We start from the raw sequence: 18,972 nt of genomic DNA, 5'->3' as shown, positions 1-18,972 counted from the left end.
GTGTAAATCCTCTTTTTTCCTGTGTACCCAAATCTGTATTTTGTATTTTTCTCAGAAAAACCTATTTTTACAAACTTTATATAAAAAAGTGTGCTGTATTTTACAGTTGCAAGACCTTTCGACTCTCTACGCAAGCACCTGTCCATCACTCGCATATGCAGGCACCGCTGGAACCACGTCTGGAAGAAAACCGCCGCTAGATGGACCAACAGGTCCAAGTCACATTCGAAACTTGGAAAGTGTAAGAAAATGGATCATAACATCTAGTAACAGCAGTTTTCAGACAAAGACTTTCAGAAATAAGTAATGTAGAGTATGAAAAATAGAAGGCAGATGGGCATTTTAGGAAGAAAGAATTGAATAATGCTACCATGTTTATCGTCACCAGTTGACGCCGCTGTACAGTAAGGTCCTGTCTCACTCGCTAGTGACTGAGACAATGACGCCTATGCGCTGAAGCGGTAGGAAAACTCGTAATTGCACTAGAGTGGTACCACTCTAGAGTAAGGACCTTTCACTTGCTAGTGCTGCATATAGCACATTTGATGATATGTTTATCGATAAGATTAAAACACTTTTGTAAATTGTTTGCTTGTCGTGTTGCAGTTCGTATGCTCGAATACCTTCAAAGTTCTATCATCTGGGAGGACGTGGATGTCCAGACACTGACACTTGTGTACAGAGAAACAGGTAAGTCAGAATTTTAAAATTAGTTTTCTCACCCCGCGCTTATACACCGTGTTACTTTGCATTCTTGCCATATTCACAGAGATAAAAGTAGGGAACAATACCTATTATTTAAGATAAACAAGAGACTCCCATAAAGAAAGTACACTAAGATTTTAGTAAATTAAATTTGGTTTTTCAGTACAAATTGGAATAAACCCATTTTGTCTCGCACGTTCTACAGGTGCAAGTGGAATAAACCTAGTGGGCGTGGCCTAGTTCTTAATAATCTGTTGTTTTATGGCTCTAGGTACCAGCCTTTTTATCCAGTCATAATAATTATTTTAAAATACTCTTCAGTTGATTTCAGATTTTCCTTTCTACTTTACGGGCTTAGGACCGTCAAAAATACGTTAATTATGATTTAGTTCCAACGGGACACAATTTCAACGGGACACATTTTCAATCAGACACATTCCCACGTGGACACAGTTGCAAACTGACACAATACAGTCAGTCGAATAAATGAAAGTGAAAATGAAATAAAATAACTATATTACAATTAAAAACAAAATTAAACAGAAATAAGCATATTCGCGTACTTTCCTTAAATCAATAAAATAACGTTAACATAACATAGACCAATCAATAAAATTTACCTTGGCTTTTATGAGGGGTTAGGAGGTCAGCTAAAATTCAGATTTCGTGACGTTTCCGCACATACATAGATATGGAAAGACTAGCGGCCGCCCGCGACTTCGTACGCGTGGATCCCGTTTTATTACCCCCTTCATCTATCTTACGCGGTTTAGATTTTTTCATACAAATGTTTTTTCCCGCTAACTCTAATTTTGCAATATCCTGTTGTCTAAGCTTTAAGTTCTCTAAGGTACCTGCATGCCAAATTTCAAGCGTCTAACTTAAGCGGTTTAGATTTTTCATACAAAAGGATTTTCCCGCTAATTCCCGTTCCTGTGGCATACTCCTAAGTATACTATAACCTGCCCAGGAGTATTAAAAATAATTGTACCAAGTTTTGTTAAAATCCTTCGAGTAATTTTTGTTTCTATAAGGAACATACAGACAGACAAAAATTTTACTGATTGCATTTTTGGCATTCACTAATCACCCCCTGATAGTTATTTTGAAAACATATTTCATGTACAGAATTGACCTCTCTACCTCTCTCTACAGATTTATTATAAGTATAGATAGTCTAACACCCAGACCGGTCACAGAAATTAAAATGCATCATTTCAATTTCTGCCCGGCCGAGAATCGAACCCGGGACCTCTCGGCATAGTAGTCCGTTTTGAACCACTACACCAAACGGCAGACGAATACATACCCATGCCCATGACAATTAACACATTTTGTTTTATTTTTTTCATTAAAACATTTAACTGATGATACAATAATTGATGTGTCCACGTGGGAATGTGTCTGATTGAAAATGTGTCCCGTTGAAATTGTGTCTCGTTGGAACCAAATCATAATTATTAGGGTTTTAATTAATTTTAACATTGTACCCTATTTTTACAAATTAATAAATTAAGTATGAAATGAAATCACCTTATTCACAATTAATTATTTATTTATAAGTTCCTACTTACAAAGTTTACGTACTGCGAAGCAAGTGTTCAAAGTGTCCTCCTTTCTGATGAAGGCACAGTCTAGCACGGCGAAGCGTAGGTTTTTCGCTTTAGTTTTCGCAACACATAAACGTTTTATAATATTTTAAACTATTATGTTGCATTTTTTACAATAAAATTATCACTTCACGGGATTTATTGCAACAATATCTATTTTAACGGTAAATAATATTTACCCTCCCGACGTTTCGGCTCGGTTGCACGAGTCATGGTCGCGGGCAGACTGAAGAGATGCGGCGTCGTCTGCTCCGGCGCGATGAGTTTTCTTCACCCACCCGCATTTGCACAATATTTTCGTCAGTGGTACAGTCAGTCCGACAAACTACACTAACAGTGTCCGGGTCTCTCTGGAACGGCCTAGAACGCGATTTGTACTTCGTTATCACCGGATTCCACGCTGATGATAGGTTAAATCCATCTTCTCGATTGAAATTCTTATGCTTTTTAATTTCAATGGCTTCACGTATCAACCTAACATGGTAATGCCTATCAGTTGAGAGGATTTTCGGGTCATGAAGTTCCATCCAGTGATTAACGTCCGAAGTTAACAGATGTTCAGCTATCGCAGATTTGCACGTCTGTCGGTTCTTTACAGCCGCTATGTGTTCTTTGACTCTTTCAGCTATAGACCGCTTAGTTTGTCCTATATAAGAACTACCACAGCTGCAATCGATCTTATAGACACCCGGCGTCTGAAGAGGTATAATATCCTTTGGCGAGCGAATTTCCTTCGTTACTTTTGACAACGGGCTATATACAGTCTTAATGGAGTATTTGTTGAGTACTGTTCCAATTTTATCCGTTACCCCTTTCACGTACGGAAGGAAAGCTGGTTCCCTGCTCACCATTGGATGCTTATCCCTCTTGAGCCTCCTCTCCATTTGTCTTGTGGTAGCACTGTAGCCATTCCTTCTTAGTACCTCCTTCACATGTTTTAGTTCCCCTTCCACATGTTCAGGGTCGCATAGGTTATATGCCCTATTAACCAATGAGGAAATAACTGCTTGAAGATGACGGGGATGGTCATTAGAAAATAGATATTGTTGCAATAAATCCCGTGAAGTGATAATTTTACATAAACGTTTTGTCTCACAGTTTCACTAAAACAATCCTTTCATGTAACGCGTTTACACTGTTTATCTCTTCTGCGCATACCAGTCGTTTCAAGTCACTCCAAAAATCCATTGGTGTCAGGTCCGAGGATCGTGGTGGCCAAGCTACTGGACCACTCGTCCAATCCACTGTTCACCAAACGTATTATTCGCGCACTTGACGTCCTTATTGTGGGGGAGCACCATCCTGCTGGTTGTAGAGCATTTGGTGTAACGTAAGGGTACGTCATCAAGCATTTCGTCTAAGACGTCTTGCAGACACTCCAAGCACCATTTTGATTAAATTATTCGTTGTTTGAATACACTTCAGACATTTTTGTATTATTTATAACGTGATTTGTGATTGATGGATTTCTCAGTTTTTTACAAGTGTCAAAAAGACATTTTAAAGACAATAGATTGCAATAGATATTTAAAAATACAATAAAAAGTAAAAAAGTCTTCATCGCCATCGCCAACAAGTGATGTGCATGCGTTACGATAATTAGTGATGTGTTTAACAGATTGTCGATAAAATAAAATACTCAAGATTAAAAAAAAAATTTTTCGGGCATTATTTTTTTACGGATTTGTGTTCAGTATCAGTAATATAGTAACCTCTGTAAATATGGCAAGAATGCAAAGTAACACCCTGTATAATTGGTTTAAAAATTAGGACGTTCATTTTTAAAAAGTCATTATTAAAAGGGTGTTAGTCAAGTTCGGATTTTTATGAATAGGTTAGGTATTTTTTGTCATATTTAGCAAAAAAGGAAAAAATACCTTTACCAAATAATCCGTACGCAATGAAAATAGTTATGAAAGTTCAATTGACATACATCCCGCCGTATTATATTTAGTCCTTCACTGATCCAGATAAAACCCTACTTTTCGAAGTATTGGAAACCAACCTCAATTTATTATAGTCGACCTGTCCAAAACAACTTGTTTGTTATCCCACATATCTTTATGTAAATGTAACAAATGGAATTTATTGCCACATTAGCATCACATACTTTTATTTATAACGTAGATAAACAACACGATTATAAGAAACTATCAAAGTAAATACGGTGGTTTGGCCAGAAAAGTTCTCAAGTGGCGACCACGGGCCTGAAGACAGGGCAGGCATCCCACTAGGTGAACCGACGATCTGGTGAAGGTCGCGGAAAGCACCTGGAAGCCGACAGCGTAGGACCGGTCATTGTGGAAATCTTTGTTGGAGGCCTTTGTCCAGCAGTGGACATCATTTGGCTAAAACGAAACAGCCAATTGCGATATTTTGTTTATGTAAATATTTGACTAATATTGTGTTTTTAGGGACTCATACCAATGTAATGCAACAAAAATCAGCCGGTATTAGCGCCTTCATCAAGCAATGTACATCTGCAAAGAAAACTGACACGGGTAACTTGTATTTTTAAGCTATAAACCCTTTTGAAGGGTTGCAATTTCAGGAAAGGGTTGTTTTTATTAAATTCCACGTGTGTGTTAAATATAAAGATGAAATTAATACCCATGAACGAGAGAAAATAATTGTACAAGTACAAATTTTACATTGTTACTTACTACAGCTGATTTATTAAAATGCTTTTAACTGTAGGTGGAGTAGGCACTTCTGCGAAAAGTTTCAAGTCAAGATTCAAGCAAATTAATCTTGGTCCTTCCAGATTTCCCTTCTTTTATAATTCAAGTAAGTTCACAGTTTCAAGTGTTCCTCATCACCGAAAAAGTAGGTACTTAATCATTTCCTTTTTTTAATGGCACTGTAATCTAATGATTCTTTGAAAATAAGCTGACTAATCTTAATATTCTTCATTATTTCGTTTATACAAATGCTGAAATGTTGTAACAAACCACTCCTTTTAGAACGGAAGTCGATGCCGTTGAAGAAAGTTGACGAGTCGTCCAAAACGATCCACCGGTTTTTCAGCTACCCGGAGAACCAGAATAAATTCGTGGAAGCGGTCGAATCCACGCGCTGTAACAATGTCACATGTTTATGCGATGGTGGGTCTAATTATACGTAAAGTTAGTTCATAAGTGAATATACTTCGTACGCGTGGACCCCGTTTTACCTTCTTAGGGGTTGAATTTTGCAAAACCCCGTCTTAGTGAGCACCTACGTTCTAAAAAAAACCACATGCAAAGGACAATGTTCGTTCTCCATACATTGTTCGCCTAAAGAACCAACAATTTTGACATATTACTACCCGAAAGCGAAATAATACGATTCTGTGTGTAAGAACAATGATTCCTGATGGACACTTGCCATAAAATTAATGATTAAGAATATTAAATCACAGCGATTTTATAATATGTCGTTTATGACAACATGGCGTCTAATGTATTGTGTGAATGTATGAACACCGATTCGCGAAAAATGTTTTGTATTGTCGTCACGCCGAGTCGCAGCCAAATAGTATAAAATAATAGAACAAGTTTTAGAAATACAACTCGGCATTCCACTTTTACAATATGCCCACATATTGCACGTAAATAAACAACATGAATCGTAGGTTGTTTCCACCCTTGTCATCTGACACATGAAATAAACTCCTATTGTATTATAGATATCGAAGCCGAATCGTATATAATAATAGAATGGGTTTTGGAGATCACTCGGGGTTCCACTTTTATAAAATACCTACATATTACATAAAAATACCACGAATCATGAGTTTTCTTTTCACCATTTACATCTGACACGAGATAACAAACTCCTATCTCCATGACTACCATCGTAGTCTATGCCAAAGACTACAATATTTTAAGCAAGAAGTTTCAAACCTTAGCGGCTACGGTAACCCCTGGGCCACATACATCATGATAACATTCGGTCGACACCGGAACGAAGTCTTGCGATTATGCAAAAAAGCATCGTATTCTAGTGCGGCTATATCACGTTCAACCGGGGTTTTAATTCGACTAAAGTCCTGACTAAAGACTGGAAGAAAATACGCCGCATTGTATGAGCACTTCGTGTTCGTTAAAGCGGCTTCAGATCTAGAGCCCACATAGTTTTCTTTCCAATAATATCCGCAAGTAGCGCTGCATGATCTTTACAACAAAAACGGCAATAGTTATTAAGGTGCCAAAATTATATGATTACTTTGGCACGGTATTATACACGTGCGAAGATTTGTCATTTTCATTCATTTCTTCATCATCATCATCATTTCAGCCACAGGACGTCCACTACTGAACATAGGCCTCCCCCAATGACTTCCACATCGCACGGTTGGTAGCGGCCTGCATCCAGCGCCTTCCCGCTACCTTTATCAGGTCGTCGGTCCACCTTGTGGTGGGTTGACATTGCAGAATATGACTTTTGATAGGTTCATCATAGAATTCGGCGGGGATATCCTCACGGAGGAAGTTCGTAAAAGGGCGGAACAAGATCTTATAATAATGCAAGGCCGAAGCTGTTACGCGCGTGCTCCTACGTGTAATCCGGCGAGTATGCAATAAATAGTAATGTCTGGTAAATAGTGGTAATACGTATCGTTCGTTCGTTCGTTTCAGCCGAAAAGACGTCCACTGCTGGACAAAGGCCTCCCCCAAGGATTTCCACGAAGACCGATCCTGCACCGCTCGCATACAGGCACCTCCCGCGACCTTCACCAGATCGTCGGTCCACCTAGTGGGAGGCCTGCCCACGCTACGTCTTTCGGCTCGTGGTCGCCACTCAAGAACTTTCCTGCCCCAGCGGCCATCAGCTCTACGAGCTATGTGCCCCGCCCAGTCTATGTCTGTATGCGCTACGATTACAGGGTATCATTTTGCATAGTCGCAAGACTTCACTCCGCTGCTGTCAAATCAATGTCGCATAATGTTATCGCAATGTGTGTGGCCCTTGGCCAAATCACAGAAGCCTATGCGAAGAAAGAGCACTTGAATGACAATAAAAATCAGGGTTACCATTTTATAAGATTTCCTCACTATTGAGGGTAACAAAGTAACATTAATAATCTAGCCATTAATTACATTTATTACCTATACGAGAAAGTAAAGCAACATGCGGTTTTATTTTAATTTGTAAAAAAATATTAAACCCCTCATATTTGTAACAGTTTGTTCCAAGTTTAGTTTTACTGTTTTGTTAACAGTATTGCTGTTTCAGCTGTCACTGAGAAGCTTTGGGAAAATAAATAAATAGAAAAAATATTAACATAAATATTTATTTAAGTTTTTATGTTCATTATCATAATATGCCAATTTAAGTTACACTGTGTGACAGTCTTTGACACTAAACAAACTCTTCAGCTTAATAATACCTACCTACAGGGCGTTTTTATAGTTACTCTTGCTGATGAAACAAGAAGGGTTGATTCTACTACTGAAATACAACTACTTTTCTTACAGGACCAATATCAAATTCTCAAAAAAATTCACATCCTCGTGATGGTGATAATTTCTATGGAGAGGTTTTTTTTATATTCGGTCTCTTGGGATAAGTTATTCCATTTGAGCAGTAGAATTAATCCTTTTTATTCGATCACATATAAAAACAACACAAGTGTTTAGGAAAACTTCTTCTTTGGTATGGTATCACTACGGAGTTATAATGTCGGCAACTCTGTATCACTGACTTGTAACTTTCAAACAGCATGAATAATAAGGGCACCACATTGGTTTTCTTTCTGAAAAAAGGCTTTCAGTTTTAGTACTAACCCTTTAGCACTATTTCATTGAAATAAAAATACAATAAACGCACAGAAGACTGAAATTGAGTCAACTGACGTGACATTTATAATTTGTTGACATTATGACAGTTTGACAAGACTAGGGATTGAAAAAGTTTTAATTGAAAAAGTAAAATGACAATTTATTAAAACGATTCACATGGATATAATCGATTAAAAATATTTATAAAATGTTCTGATACTTGCCTGTAGCGATTATCCAATCCTGGTTTCTACTGAAAAACTACCTCGTGGCAAGATTTTAATAAAATAATAAAATCTTTATCTTCTCTTTCACAATCTATAAAAGTTCATTTGGTCTATTATTATACATGTGCTATGAATGAGGGTTTTCGCGATTGAAAAATCCGCGAGATGGCAATACGTAGACGCGAGGTCCAAATGCTGCATGATTGGTGGATATCTGTCAATGTCATGTCAAAAATAACCAATCATGCAGCATTTGGACCTCACGTCTACGTATTGCCATCTGGCGGATTTTTCAATCGCGAAAACCCTCATTGGCATAGATTATGAGAGACTGGCAACTATACTAGGTTGATATCAGGTGATCCGTCTGCTCATTTGCCTCCTGTCACATAAAAAAAAATATATATGTTTCTCACACTTCAACTGGCATTGGATTCAACATCGGATTCTGACACTTTTACAGTTATGATACCATGAATATCAGTTTATGGTCCTAATTATTTTTATTTTATTTACGACCTTCGACCAGTTGGACACTTTAGATATCTTCTTGTAATAGTGTCAAACTGTCAATATCTTTTTAGCTTTTAACGCAAATCTAGTCTTCAAAGCAGTTTAATCGATTTATTTTATTTTCAAAATCGATATTTTATTGTCTATGATGGCCGCAGGAACATCACTATACATGGACTCCCAGCAATAAAGTACGGTAATGCCTCGTACAGATTTTATCGGCAAAAATTATGGAACTTGATAGGTTTTAGACCATGCCACGCACCAAAACGTCCGGAAGTTGTAATAGTATTATAGAATAAACGTTAAAAGACTTATTTATTTAATTTTTCAATGCTTAAGTGTCCATTAGAATGAAAGGGTGCTTAATGTAATAAAAAAAATAGAAAATAATTATGATGGGTTAATGTTTTTGGGCGGTTTTTTAGGCGGTTTCTGACAATGTCCTTTGAGACTCCTAGCATTTTTAGTTTCTGAGATTTCGTGATGAGTGAGTGAGTCAGTGACCTTTCGCTTTTATAGATATAGATTCACTTACCTTTGAACTAACTTTTTTCAACTTACTGAAAAGCTGCCTAAGATATTAAATGTACCTATCTTGTCGCCAAATCTCTACAAATAAGATCACCTTATTTGTGTGTCTAGAGGTTATCTTAATTTGTGTGCGCTCTAAGATATAAGTCTATCATTTCTCACGATTACGATGATTACTTTATGATTACACGATTACATTATGATTCTGCAAAAATACTTTGTGAATCAAGTGCTTTATAAACGTATCATAGAAAGTACAATAATAAAACGATGTTCAATTTATAGGTCTAGCGCACTGAGTTAGTGCCTGAGGTATGGGAGCGGCACGGCCAGCGTGTTTTTATTACGGTCAAACGTCAACGTGACTTCAGATTTGTAAACCTAAATTCTTTAGAAATTTCCATCGATGTAAACAAACACTTGTGCACACAATTACACTATAATACTCACGTTTTCTTAATATCATACACATTATTTCACAAGCTCATGAAACCAACTTTATTCTCATGCAGCAGTTGCAGTCCGTAAATTACATTTACAGAATTGCGATTAACGAGAGATTTGTCGCATCACTAGTAGATCAACTGACATAGACTAAAAATTCGTCAATAGTCCAGTCAATAAAGCATTATAGATGGAAAACTGTAGAACACAATTTCTGACTTCAGGACTTTATTTAGACTAGTTAGGAGGTGAACATAGCAAAAGTCCCCGCCCTTAGCCCTTGAGCCGGCGGGGAGAGGGGGGTTTAAAGGTGCCACTTTTCGGTTTTTCGCTTAATCCTCGGAAACTATGCGTCCTAGTGACATGACTACTTTGAACCAAAAAAAGCATATTCAATTTGCTACAGGTGAGATAGACAAGTTTTTCTATAAATTGTATAGTTTTCGCGGCATCTGCTCTAGAAGGTCTGTAATATTGGTGATTTTATTTTTGTCGTACATGTTCCCATCAGGAGAAAACCGACTAAATCAACATTGAGCAATCATTCTAGACATGCGGGAGCATGTTAAGCCTAGTTCCAGGGAGGGGACTGCAACGTGCGTATATTTAGACGAACCACTTTGAGCCACTTTTGACTCCGCATCACTCAAAAACTACTGTGCATTAACACTTCAAATTTGGTTCATGTGTTGAGACTTGCAAGATATACATCAGTTTCAAATTTCATAAATATGCCTCAAACGGTTCTTTAGATATTGACGTCCAAAAATCTACATGTTTGATCTATAGACCAAATTCTAACCACTTCCAGATGACCTCGAAGGTTCAAATTTGGCATCCAGAAAGGTAGTTATGTAAATACAAAGGAACAAATAAAAAATCAGTAAATTTTAACATTTCACATATGATAGATAGATCTTAGTGTTCTAAATGTCGATTTTTGAACGTCAATACCTAAATAACCGTTTGAGGTATATTTATGAAATTTGAAGCTTATGTATATCTTGCAAGTCTCAATACATGAGCCAAATTTGAAGTGTTAATGCACAGTAGTTTTTGAATGATGAGGAGTCAAAAGTGGCTCTAATTGGTTCGTCTAAATATACGCACGGTGCAGTCCCCTCCCTGGAACTAGGCTTAACATGCTCCCGCATGTCTATAGTGTTTGCTCAATGTTGATTTAGTCGATTTTCTCCTGAAAGGAACATGTAAGACAACAATAAAATTTCCAATTTTACAGACCTTCTAGAGCAGATGCCGTAAAAACTATACAAGATATAGAAAAACTTGACGGTCTCACCTGTAGCAAATTGAATAAGCTTTTTTTGGTTCATAGTAGTCATGTCACTAGGACGCATAGTTTCCGAGGATTAAGCGAAAAACCGAAAAGTGATACCTTTAAACCCCCCTCTCCCCGCCGGCTCAAGGGCTAAGGGCGGGGACTTTTGCTATTTTTACCACCTAACTAGGCTAAATAAAGTCCCGAGGTCAGAAATTGTGTTCCACGGATTTCTCTCTACACCGTCGTTAAGGCATTCATTGACTGGACTACAATGTCAGTTGGCCATATTTGTTTATGTCAGTTGGCCATATTTGTTAGAGAAATTTCTAAAGAACTAAGGTATAGTTCCAAAATACTGAACTGTCCTATGCATTGACAGTGGGGCGCCACCGTCAATACCGGATCGCTGGTTCAGATTTTTGCCATGTTGGAAACCATATAGTTGAACGATGGTAGCGCCCCCCTGTCATTGAGTTTGGTGGGACAGTTCAGCGTGGGTCATCTATATGTGAAGTTGACCAAATGCGAATTTGTCATTTTGAGAAATAGACATTACGAGAAGTTGTCTTTTAGCGAAGTTGACATTTTAAGAAGTTGTCATTTCGAGAAGTGGACATTTTGCGCCCCGGTTGTCATTTTGAGAAGTTGTCATTCCGAGCTGAAACGATATTCACGTCACCCCTCCCGTGCCGCTCCCATATGGCACTGACTGAGTTACCTAAGCAGTTTACCTGTAAGCGATATACATAAGTAAATGTGCTTAATTCATTTAACATCATTAGTGTTGAAATATAATTTGGTTATGAATATTTTCAGATTCGCTGCAAACTACGAATGCAAATACAAGTCCAATCAATTTTCATAAATTGCGGACAATGGACACCAATTTAGGTTAAATTTTCATTCATTTATTCATCGTATATTGTTGTAGGTATTAATAAATTAATCAAAATGTAGATTTAATGCCATCAATTCTAACTAAATGCGAGATAATTACTGTAACATCACACAATTTAAAAATGTTCGGGGTTTTAACGGTCAGATCTTTTTCTCTGCAAAAGACAATGCCGGAAATTGGCGTCTTTTTTTTTCGCGCGGCCATCGACCAAACCTTGTTCACAAAGTTTGGTCGATGGCCGCGCGAAAAAAAAGACGCCACCTTCCATACAAAATCTGGCATTGCCATTTGTATGTTTCTACCGTATCCGCATCCTTTCCTTTTTCTTAGAACTCGTTCGGTTGAGATACGGAATTCTAATAACAATTTGTTCGCTGGAATAACATGTTTTATATTTGTACGTTAATAGTATGACATCAGTTTCCCAACCCACGTTCACCATTTACACGTAAATATATTTTAGGAACCCAAGTGAAGATCATGAATTCGATCGACAACAAATTGACAAGCGCACCACATTCAATACAAAAGTCCAGCCTAGACCAACCGAGAGATGCGGCCACGCAAGTTTTGCTCACTTGCAATAATATTGGTAAGTAATTTATTATTGGACATACAGTTATTATCATCGCGAGTTAGGTTTCTCAAAGAGCTAAGGGAAATCCCACCAAAAACATTCTGTAAAAAACTAGCAAGTCTCGATGGAGCTGCTTGTTTATCTCTAAAAAGTAATGAAATCTAGACAAAGACGTGCCAAGTCTATGGTTCCTTACTGCGATTTCTTTATTATTAAGTATAATTAATGTAGTGTGACTTGGCCGTGAAATGTCAGATTTAGAAATACACAGCGGAGACGGCACAAGTGAAGAGGAGACGAGACGAAAAAATATGTGTTTAGCTGTCAGCTGTAAGTTTATTTGCTGTCTACGCATCGTAAGTATGACGCTTTCGGGTAGGTATGCGAAGCACGGGAAGAAGGCAGCTGGGAATCGGCCGCACAACTCCTCTCCTCTCCGCTCTATCCATTTCCACCGAAGCTGAACGGAGAGGAGATGTGGAAATAACGAAATCTGATTATCTCCGAGAAAAGAGAGAGTCTCTGCTCCCCTCCTCCTTGGTGGAATCTGGGCCTAACAGAATAGGTACTTATTTAATTACTCCGATTGCCCAGCAACCCAGTGTGTATTGGCCTCTAATAGGAGATGTCGCCATTTACGTCAGTCTTGTGCGGTCTCTCGCCATTCTTCTTCAAGCTCATGAAGATCCACGTCCACCACTAACAGTGTTTATTTAATTACAGAAACTGATATATCTTTCGCGCCTATATTCGAGAACCAATCGGCTGGAATCATAAGTGGGGATATTGCCTTTTATAAGCCATGCGGAATGAATACAGGTTGGTTTTCATCAAAAAATATTCTTAAAAAAAGTTTAAAAGATAAAATGTATAAGATTTCTGCAGTAGGTATATTTTATCGTAAGGAAATAAACAGAATATTGTGATTTTATAACAGAATCACTGAAACTGGAAACGACTCACGTCAACAAAAGGTCTGTGATGACGTCGAAAAGCAACATCGTTGACACCCCAAAGACTGGTAAATGGGACTTTTTAAACTGTAGTTACTACCTATAACCCCCAGCATAGAAAATAATAGATTTATTTGCTTTAAAAGTGGTAACAAAGGATGAAACAACAATATTATTAATTTCATTTATTATATTATTTTTTTAGGCTCGACGGCATCAAAACCAAAGAAAAAAGTGTCAGTGAAGATTTCTACTCCAGAACAAATATTGAGTAAGAATTACATTTAGTATTTCGATTAGTCATTGTTTAACTTTAACCCATACTTATGCGTGACGATGAATGCCTAAGGCCACAAACATTAACAAATAATTATCTATTTACAGACGATATAATTAAAACAGACTTAGCCACTGAAACGGTTACGCCCCGTTTGAAGCGTACAGGTAAATCTGAAGCTATAATATCACTGGTAAGCTAAGATTGAGAACTTTTTTTAAAAGTTTTTAAAATTACTATAATAATCCCATTAACCTTTCGTGGTAAGCTAGATACGGAATGGGTTCACCACAATAGTCGAACGGCGGTGGGGTTCGCTCCTTGGATCAGGAGTCGGCCAGTCCAACCTCTTCACCGTTCGACTATCGAAGTTTACGAAGCACATGGCGGCTTGTAGTAAAAATATTTGTATTTAGAAGTCTTACCGCAAAAATCTATGTGACACTACTAGTAGAACAAATTAGTAGGCCCATGGGCAACTACAAATATTGTTTTATATTTTCAGAGCCCAATATCATGTCTATATCGTCAGCTGAGATGCTGCCAGTCGCTGTCGTCACTTCAGATTCGGATTTACCCCCTACTGGTAGGGTTTATGATTTATTTGTTCACGCCCTATGCCAAGTTAACACTAAGCCTGTTGGCTTGCTACAGCTCTACGCACTTTTTCTTCATAAATCATCCATGTGGTATATTTACACAACACACATTATTTCCAATGATAACTTGTACGATTATTAAGCTTTACTTATCAATATTATATTTTTGCAAGCTGCTAGAAACACAGTTTTGTCATTTATCTTTTCAATATCTTCTTACATATTCAATCACACTATTCATATTCTTATGATTCCATGTTTAATTGTTCATTTATTGGAATTTAAATGCATCCACTACACTAATTTGACTGAAAGAGAGCTAAACTCAAGAGTGTTCAAAGTTTTTCTAATAAACATTTGAGAGAAAGGACATGTACTACAGAAAAGTATTATTTTCTTTAGTTATGATTTCACCACATCTCGCTATATTCAAGTTCGTCTCATAAGTCGTAAAATGAGAACAGTCAGCTCCCTTCAGAGATTTACACCCTAGATATAGCTCTGGTTTCAAAGCCGTAAAACGTAGTTCAACTTATGACCAAAATTGGACTTGTGATTTGTCGCGATAGTTTAGAAAATATTTTCGTTCCATCTTCATACTTGTTTGCTAAGCGATTTGTGGCTGTTTTCAAACATAACTTGAGTCGAATACGTACTAATTCCGAAAATAACGTTTATGGACCCCACTTCTTGTGAACTAAAAAGCTTTCATAAAGAATTTGGGACAGGTACACTTTTTAAAACAATTGATCACCGAACAAACAATATTTATTTAATGAAGGTTTTCGCGAATAAAAAATCCGCCAGATGGCAATACGTAGACGCGAGGTCCAAATGCTGCATGATTGGTTATTTTTGACATGACATTGACAGATATGTCAAAATCCACCAATCACGCAGCAGTCAGACCCCACATCCACGTCCCGCCATCTAGCGGATCTTTCATTCGCGAAAACCCTCATTATAGTAGAAAAGCTAAGCTAATACCTAATGTTTAAACAGTATGAAAATTAAATAATGAATTAATTGATATAAATACCTTCTCATTGACGTTATTTTTAAAAGGTGGTCATACTGCAAAGTCAACGGTGAGCTGTCAGTGCGAGACCAGCCAATCCCTCACGTGTCGCTGCAATGATTGCAAAGCTGTTTCTGCTGGTAAGACTTAGCCTAGGCGCAGACCATCGATTTTTCGTCGGCCGATAGTTTAGTCGGGCAGTTAATCAGTATGGGCATGTATGGAAGTGCGCACATTACACCGATTTGATTTGGCCGATTCTTCATACAATTTTAAATCGGGCACAACTATCGGCCAACTAAACATCGGTGGTCACCGCCTAGTCTTAATCATGAATTTGAGACCAAGACAAGAGACCGATATACGAGACCGAGACGGGAGACCGCGACCGTTACTTGACTTTAGGTAATACCAGGCCTGTTCATCTCCGCGAGTTTACATCGAAAACAAAACACGCACGATGGCCCACCTACAGGATACTATTCGACAAGGCCTCACACGAGCGAACATTGACTCACGCACGCGTATTCTTGTGTATGATGGAAGAAAATAAAGAAAATGGTGTACTAAATACTGTGCAGTATTTAACTGCCTAAATAATAATAAAAATACAGAATGTACTTTTTTAAATTGCCTCAAGACACTGAGAGGTAAATAAGTAGATAATATTATTCATGATAATTCATGCTAAATCATGTATTTCCTCCGCCATTTTCCGCAGTTTGGCACCTCACGTCACATCATTTTACCGAAGTCAGCCCTATAGCTTCGGCGCAGTGCCGATCACTGACGTTTGTCAACAAAATGGTGCTTGACTCTTGAGACAGGCTAAATTACACCATATTGTTAATGACATTGAGCATACATTTTTTTAAATACCTTCGCGAAGTAAAACTTCTGTACGTAGTACTTATTATTATTCTGTGGTAATACTAGCGTCAGTTCGCGAGCGAGACAGAAACCTAATGCCCGTTTTCACCATCAATCCCTATTTTTTAAGTGTCGCCTATGGTAACAAATAACAGGAATTTTGTTTACTTAAAAATAAGGGATTGGTGGTGAAAACGGGCATAAGTCAAGTAACAGTCGCGGTCTTTTGTCTCAGTCTCCTGTCTCTGTCGCGGTGGGAACCGCCACCTTTAACCTGCCTATTTAACTGACTATTATCAGGCCTGTTCATCTCCGCGAGTTTACATCGAAAACAAAACACGCACGATGGCCCACCTACAGGATACTATTCGACAAGGCCTCACATACGAGCGAACATTGACTCACGCACGCGTATTCTTGTGTATGATGGAAGATAACTTTTTAAAAAAATAAAACCGACTTCAAATGCGTGAACACAAAAAAAAACTAAAAATTGAAAATATTGCGTATAAAAAAGTTCATCCCCAATTTTCCACCCTTGGGGGTTGTTTTTTCTATTATTAAATTTAAATGGGACCACCCTTGAGGTATTACCTATACGCCGAAAAAAGATTTGTTCAAATCGGTTCATAATTGGCGGAGTTATCGCGTAACAAACATAGAAAAAAAAAAAAAACATACGGGTCGAATTGAGAACCTCCTCCTTTTTTGAAGTCGGTTGAAAATAAAGAAAATGATGTACTAAATACTGTGTAGTATTTAACTGCCTAAATAATAATAAAAACACAGAATGTACTTTTTTAAGTTGCCTCAAGACACTGAGAGGTAAATAAGTAGTTAATATTGTTCATGATAATTCATGCTAAATCATGCATTTCCTCCGCCATTTTCCGCAGTTTGCATTTGGCACCTCACGTCACATCATTTTACCGAAGTCAGCCCTTATAGCTTCGGCGCAGTGCCGATCACTGACGTTTGTCAACAAAATGGTGCTTGACTCTTGAGACAGGCTAAATTACACCATATTGTTAATGACATTGAGCATACATTTTTTTAAATACCTTCGCGAAGTAAAACTTCTGTACGTAGTACTTATTATTATTCTGTGCTATTATGAACTGTTTTATTCTATTTTTATTGTAGCAGAAACGTTACAAGTAAGTAAATCTACAGCGCCACAAGATACGGCAACTGAAGACAGAAGCATTGGTATGTTATTACACCTTTATTTCATAATATTTTGTATGATTTAACCTTTAATTAAATGTTGAATGTATTTTTAAAAACAAAACATTTCCAGGACCATGCCAATATAGCCAAGAATTTATGTATGAGAAAACAACGTCAACTCAAAATGATACAGGTACATTGGCAACAGATTTATAAATAAGTCAAATAAATTAATTTTCAGAAATTTTCTTAAGAAGGATTTATTTTTTTATAAAAAATATTAAAGGGCAGATCTTTACATGTTTAAAGCTTTTTTCCCGGAAAATCTCAATCTATATTCGTTTTCAGACATCAAACAAACCCGGGAGCTGTCGACCCAGGCCCTTATTAATCAGTGGTACCAGTCGCAAATGCTCGTGGATACAGGCAAATATTTTAACTTCCTTATTATTACTTTCCTCAATACATAAACACAATCTCAATTAAAACATCTCAAATATATCCAATCATAAAACCAAAATTAAACTACTTTTCCCTCTTTTTTCTTTGTTTTTCAGGGACAGCTCCAATTGCCGTAGAAAACAAGTCTACTTTAGTGCTAACTCCAGTTGAACAAAATTCTGCTTCAGTAGTCACGTCACTAAACAAGAAAACACAGTCTACCAATCTAGAAAAGGGTAGTGGTAAGGCCTCGAAATATACTTCAAAGTAGAAGATATAAAAGAATTTTCATATTAGAAAGATATGCATAGCGTTTTATCTGCTAAAAGTTCTTTATTATGAAATCAATGATAATACGGTAATAATTTCATCCATTGAAAAACAGCCAAGTTTCCGAATAGTTGCGTAATTTCAGTGATACTTTTTCCCCTTTACTAATAATAAACTCACACGCGCGTTAAACAATAGTTGAAAGCAAAAGTAAGTAATATTTTACATATAGGTATGGAAATGTCATTTGAATCAAATGTTGTACGCACGTGTAACTTTTATTAGTATTACTTTCCTGCTCCTCCAAATAACTTGCGCCTGTTTCCATCCAACAACGAAATGTTTCAGAAACAACCGTGCAACATGCGTCTGTAGCGATCAACACGAACTTGGGCGTAGAAAGAAGATCTGTCGGTCAGTCATTAGCTGATGTTTTCTCGAGGAAGACATTGCACAAATCTATGATCGATACCTGGGCGCAGTACAGTCATATTTTGGAACAAAGCAATGGTAAACTTAAAGTAATATTACTCAATACTCAATTCTTTAAAGCATCCACAATAAAAAAGACGTGGCTGAATTTAGACTTAAAATATGCTCAAAGTAATCTAGACTTGTCACACGCAAACTTTTATCCCTGGCAAAAATTCTGAAAATACGAATCAAACTTTTGCTAAAAGTGTCTAAGTTAGCAAATAACCTAAATTAGATTCCAAACTTATTATTCCAAATTCCACCGCTTCAATTTTTTAAATAGCAATTAGGACTTACTAAAATTTAACTGGATGGCAACATTCCTTTTGAAATCAGCCTTTTTATCTT

At 37.3% G+C, this 18,972-nt stretch overlaps 1 protein-coding gene across 1 annotated transcript in view; it reads left to right on the top strand.

Moving 5' to 3' along the window:
* The window catches only part of LOC135071332 (uncharacterized), a 32,851-nt gene that overhangs the window by 9,130 nt on the left and 4,749 nt on the right, over window positions 1-18,972 (top strand). The window contains exons 12-29 of the mRNA XM_063965125.1: window positions 107-241; window positions 607-690; window positions 4,730-4,816; window positions 5,013-5,102; window positions 5,279-5,419; window positions 11,894-11,968; window positions 12,439-12,567; window positions 13,276-13,371; window positions 13,490-13,573; window positions 13,711-13,776; window positions 13,890-13,949; window positions 14,288-14,368; window positions 15,447-15,539; window positions 17,413-17,478; window positions 17,570-17,632; window positions 17,788-17,865; window positions 17,997-18,122; window positions 18,499-18,660. Of these exons, the coding sequence (XP_063821195.1) occupies window positions 107-241; window positions 607-690; window positions 4,730-4,816; window positions 5,013-5,102; window positions 5,279-5,419; window positions 11,894-11,968; window positions 12,439-12,567; window positions 13,276-13,371; window positions 13,490-13,573; window positions 13,711-13,776; window positions 13,890-13,949; window positions 14,288-14,368; window positions 15,447-15,539; window positions 17,413-17,478; window positions 17,570-17,632; window positions 17,788-17,865; window positions 17,997-18,122; window positions 18,499-18,660 (1,716 nt within the window). The remainder of the gene's footprint in view (window positions 1-106; window positions 242-606; window positions 691-4,729; window positions 4,817-5,012; window positions 5,103-5,278; window positions 5,420-11,893; window positions 11,969-12,438; window positions 12,568-13,275; window positions 13,372-13,489; window positions 13,574-13,710; window positions 13,777-13,889; window positions 13,950-14,287; window positions 14,369-15,446; window positions 15,540-17,412; window positions 17,479-17,569; window positions 17,633-17,787; window positions 17,866-17,996; window positions 18,123-18,498; window positions 18,661-18,972) is intronic.

This window comes from Ostrinia nubilalis, chromosome 4, assembly GCF_963855985.1.
Source record: "Ostrinia nubilalis chromosome 4, ilOstNubi1.1, whole genome shotgun sequence".
NCBI classification, from domain to species: Eukaryota; Metazoa; Arthropoda; class Insecta; order Lepidoptera; family Crambidae; genus Ostrinia; species Ostrinia nubilalis.
Note: the sequence above shows the minus strand (reverse complement) of the source record. Positions and strands in the feature narration are given on the sequence as shown.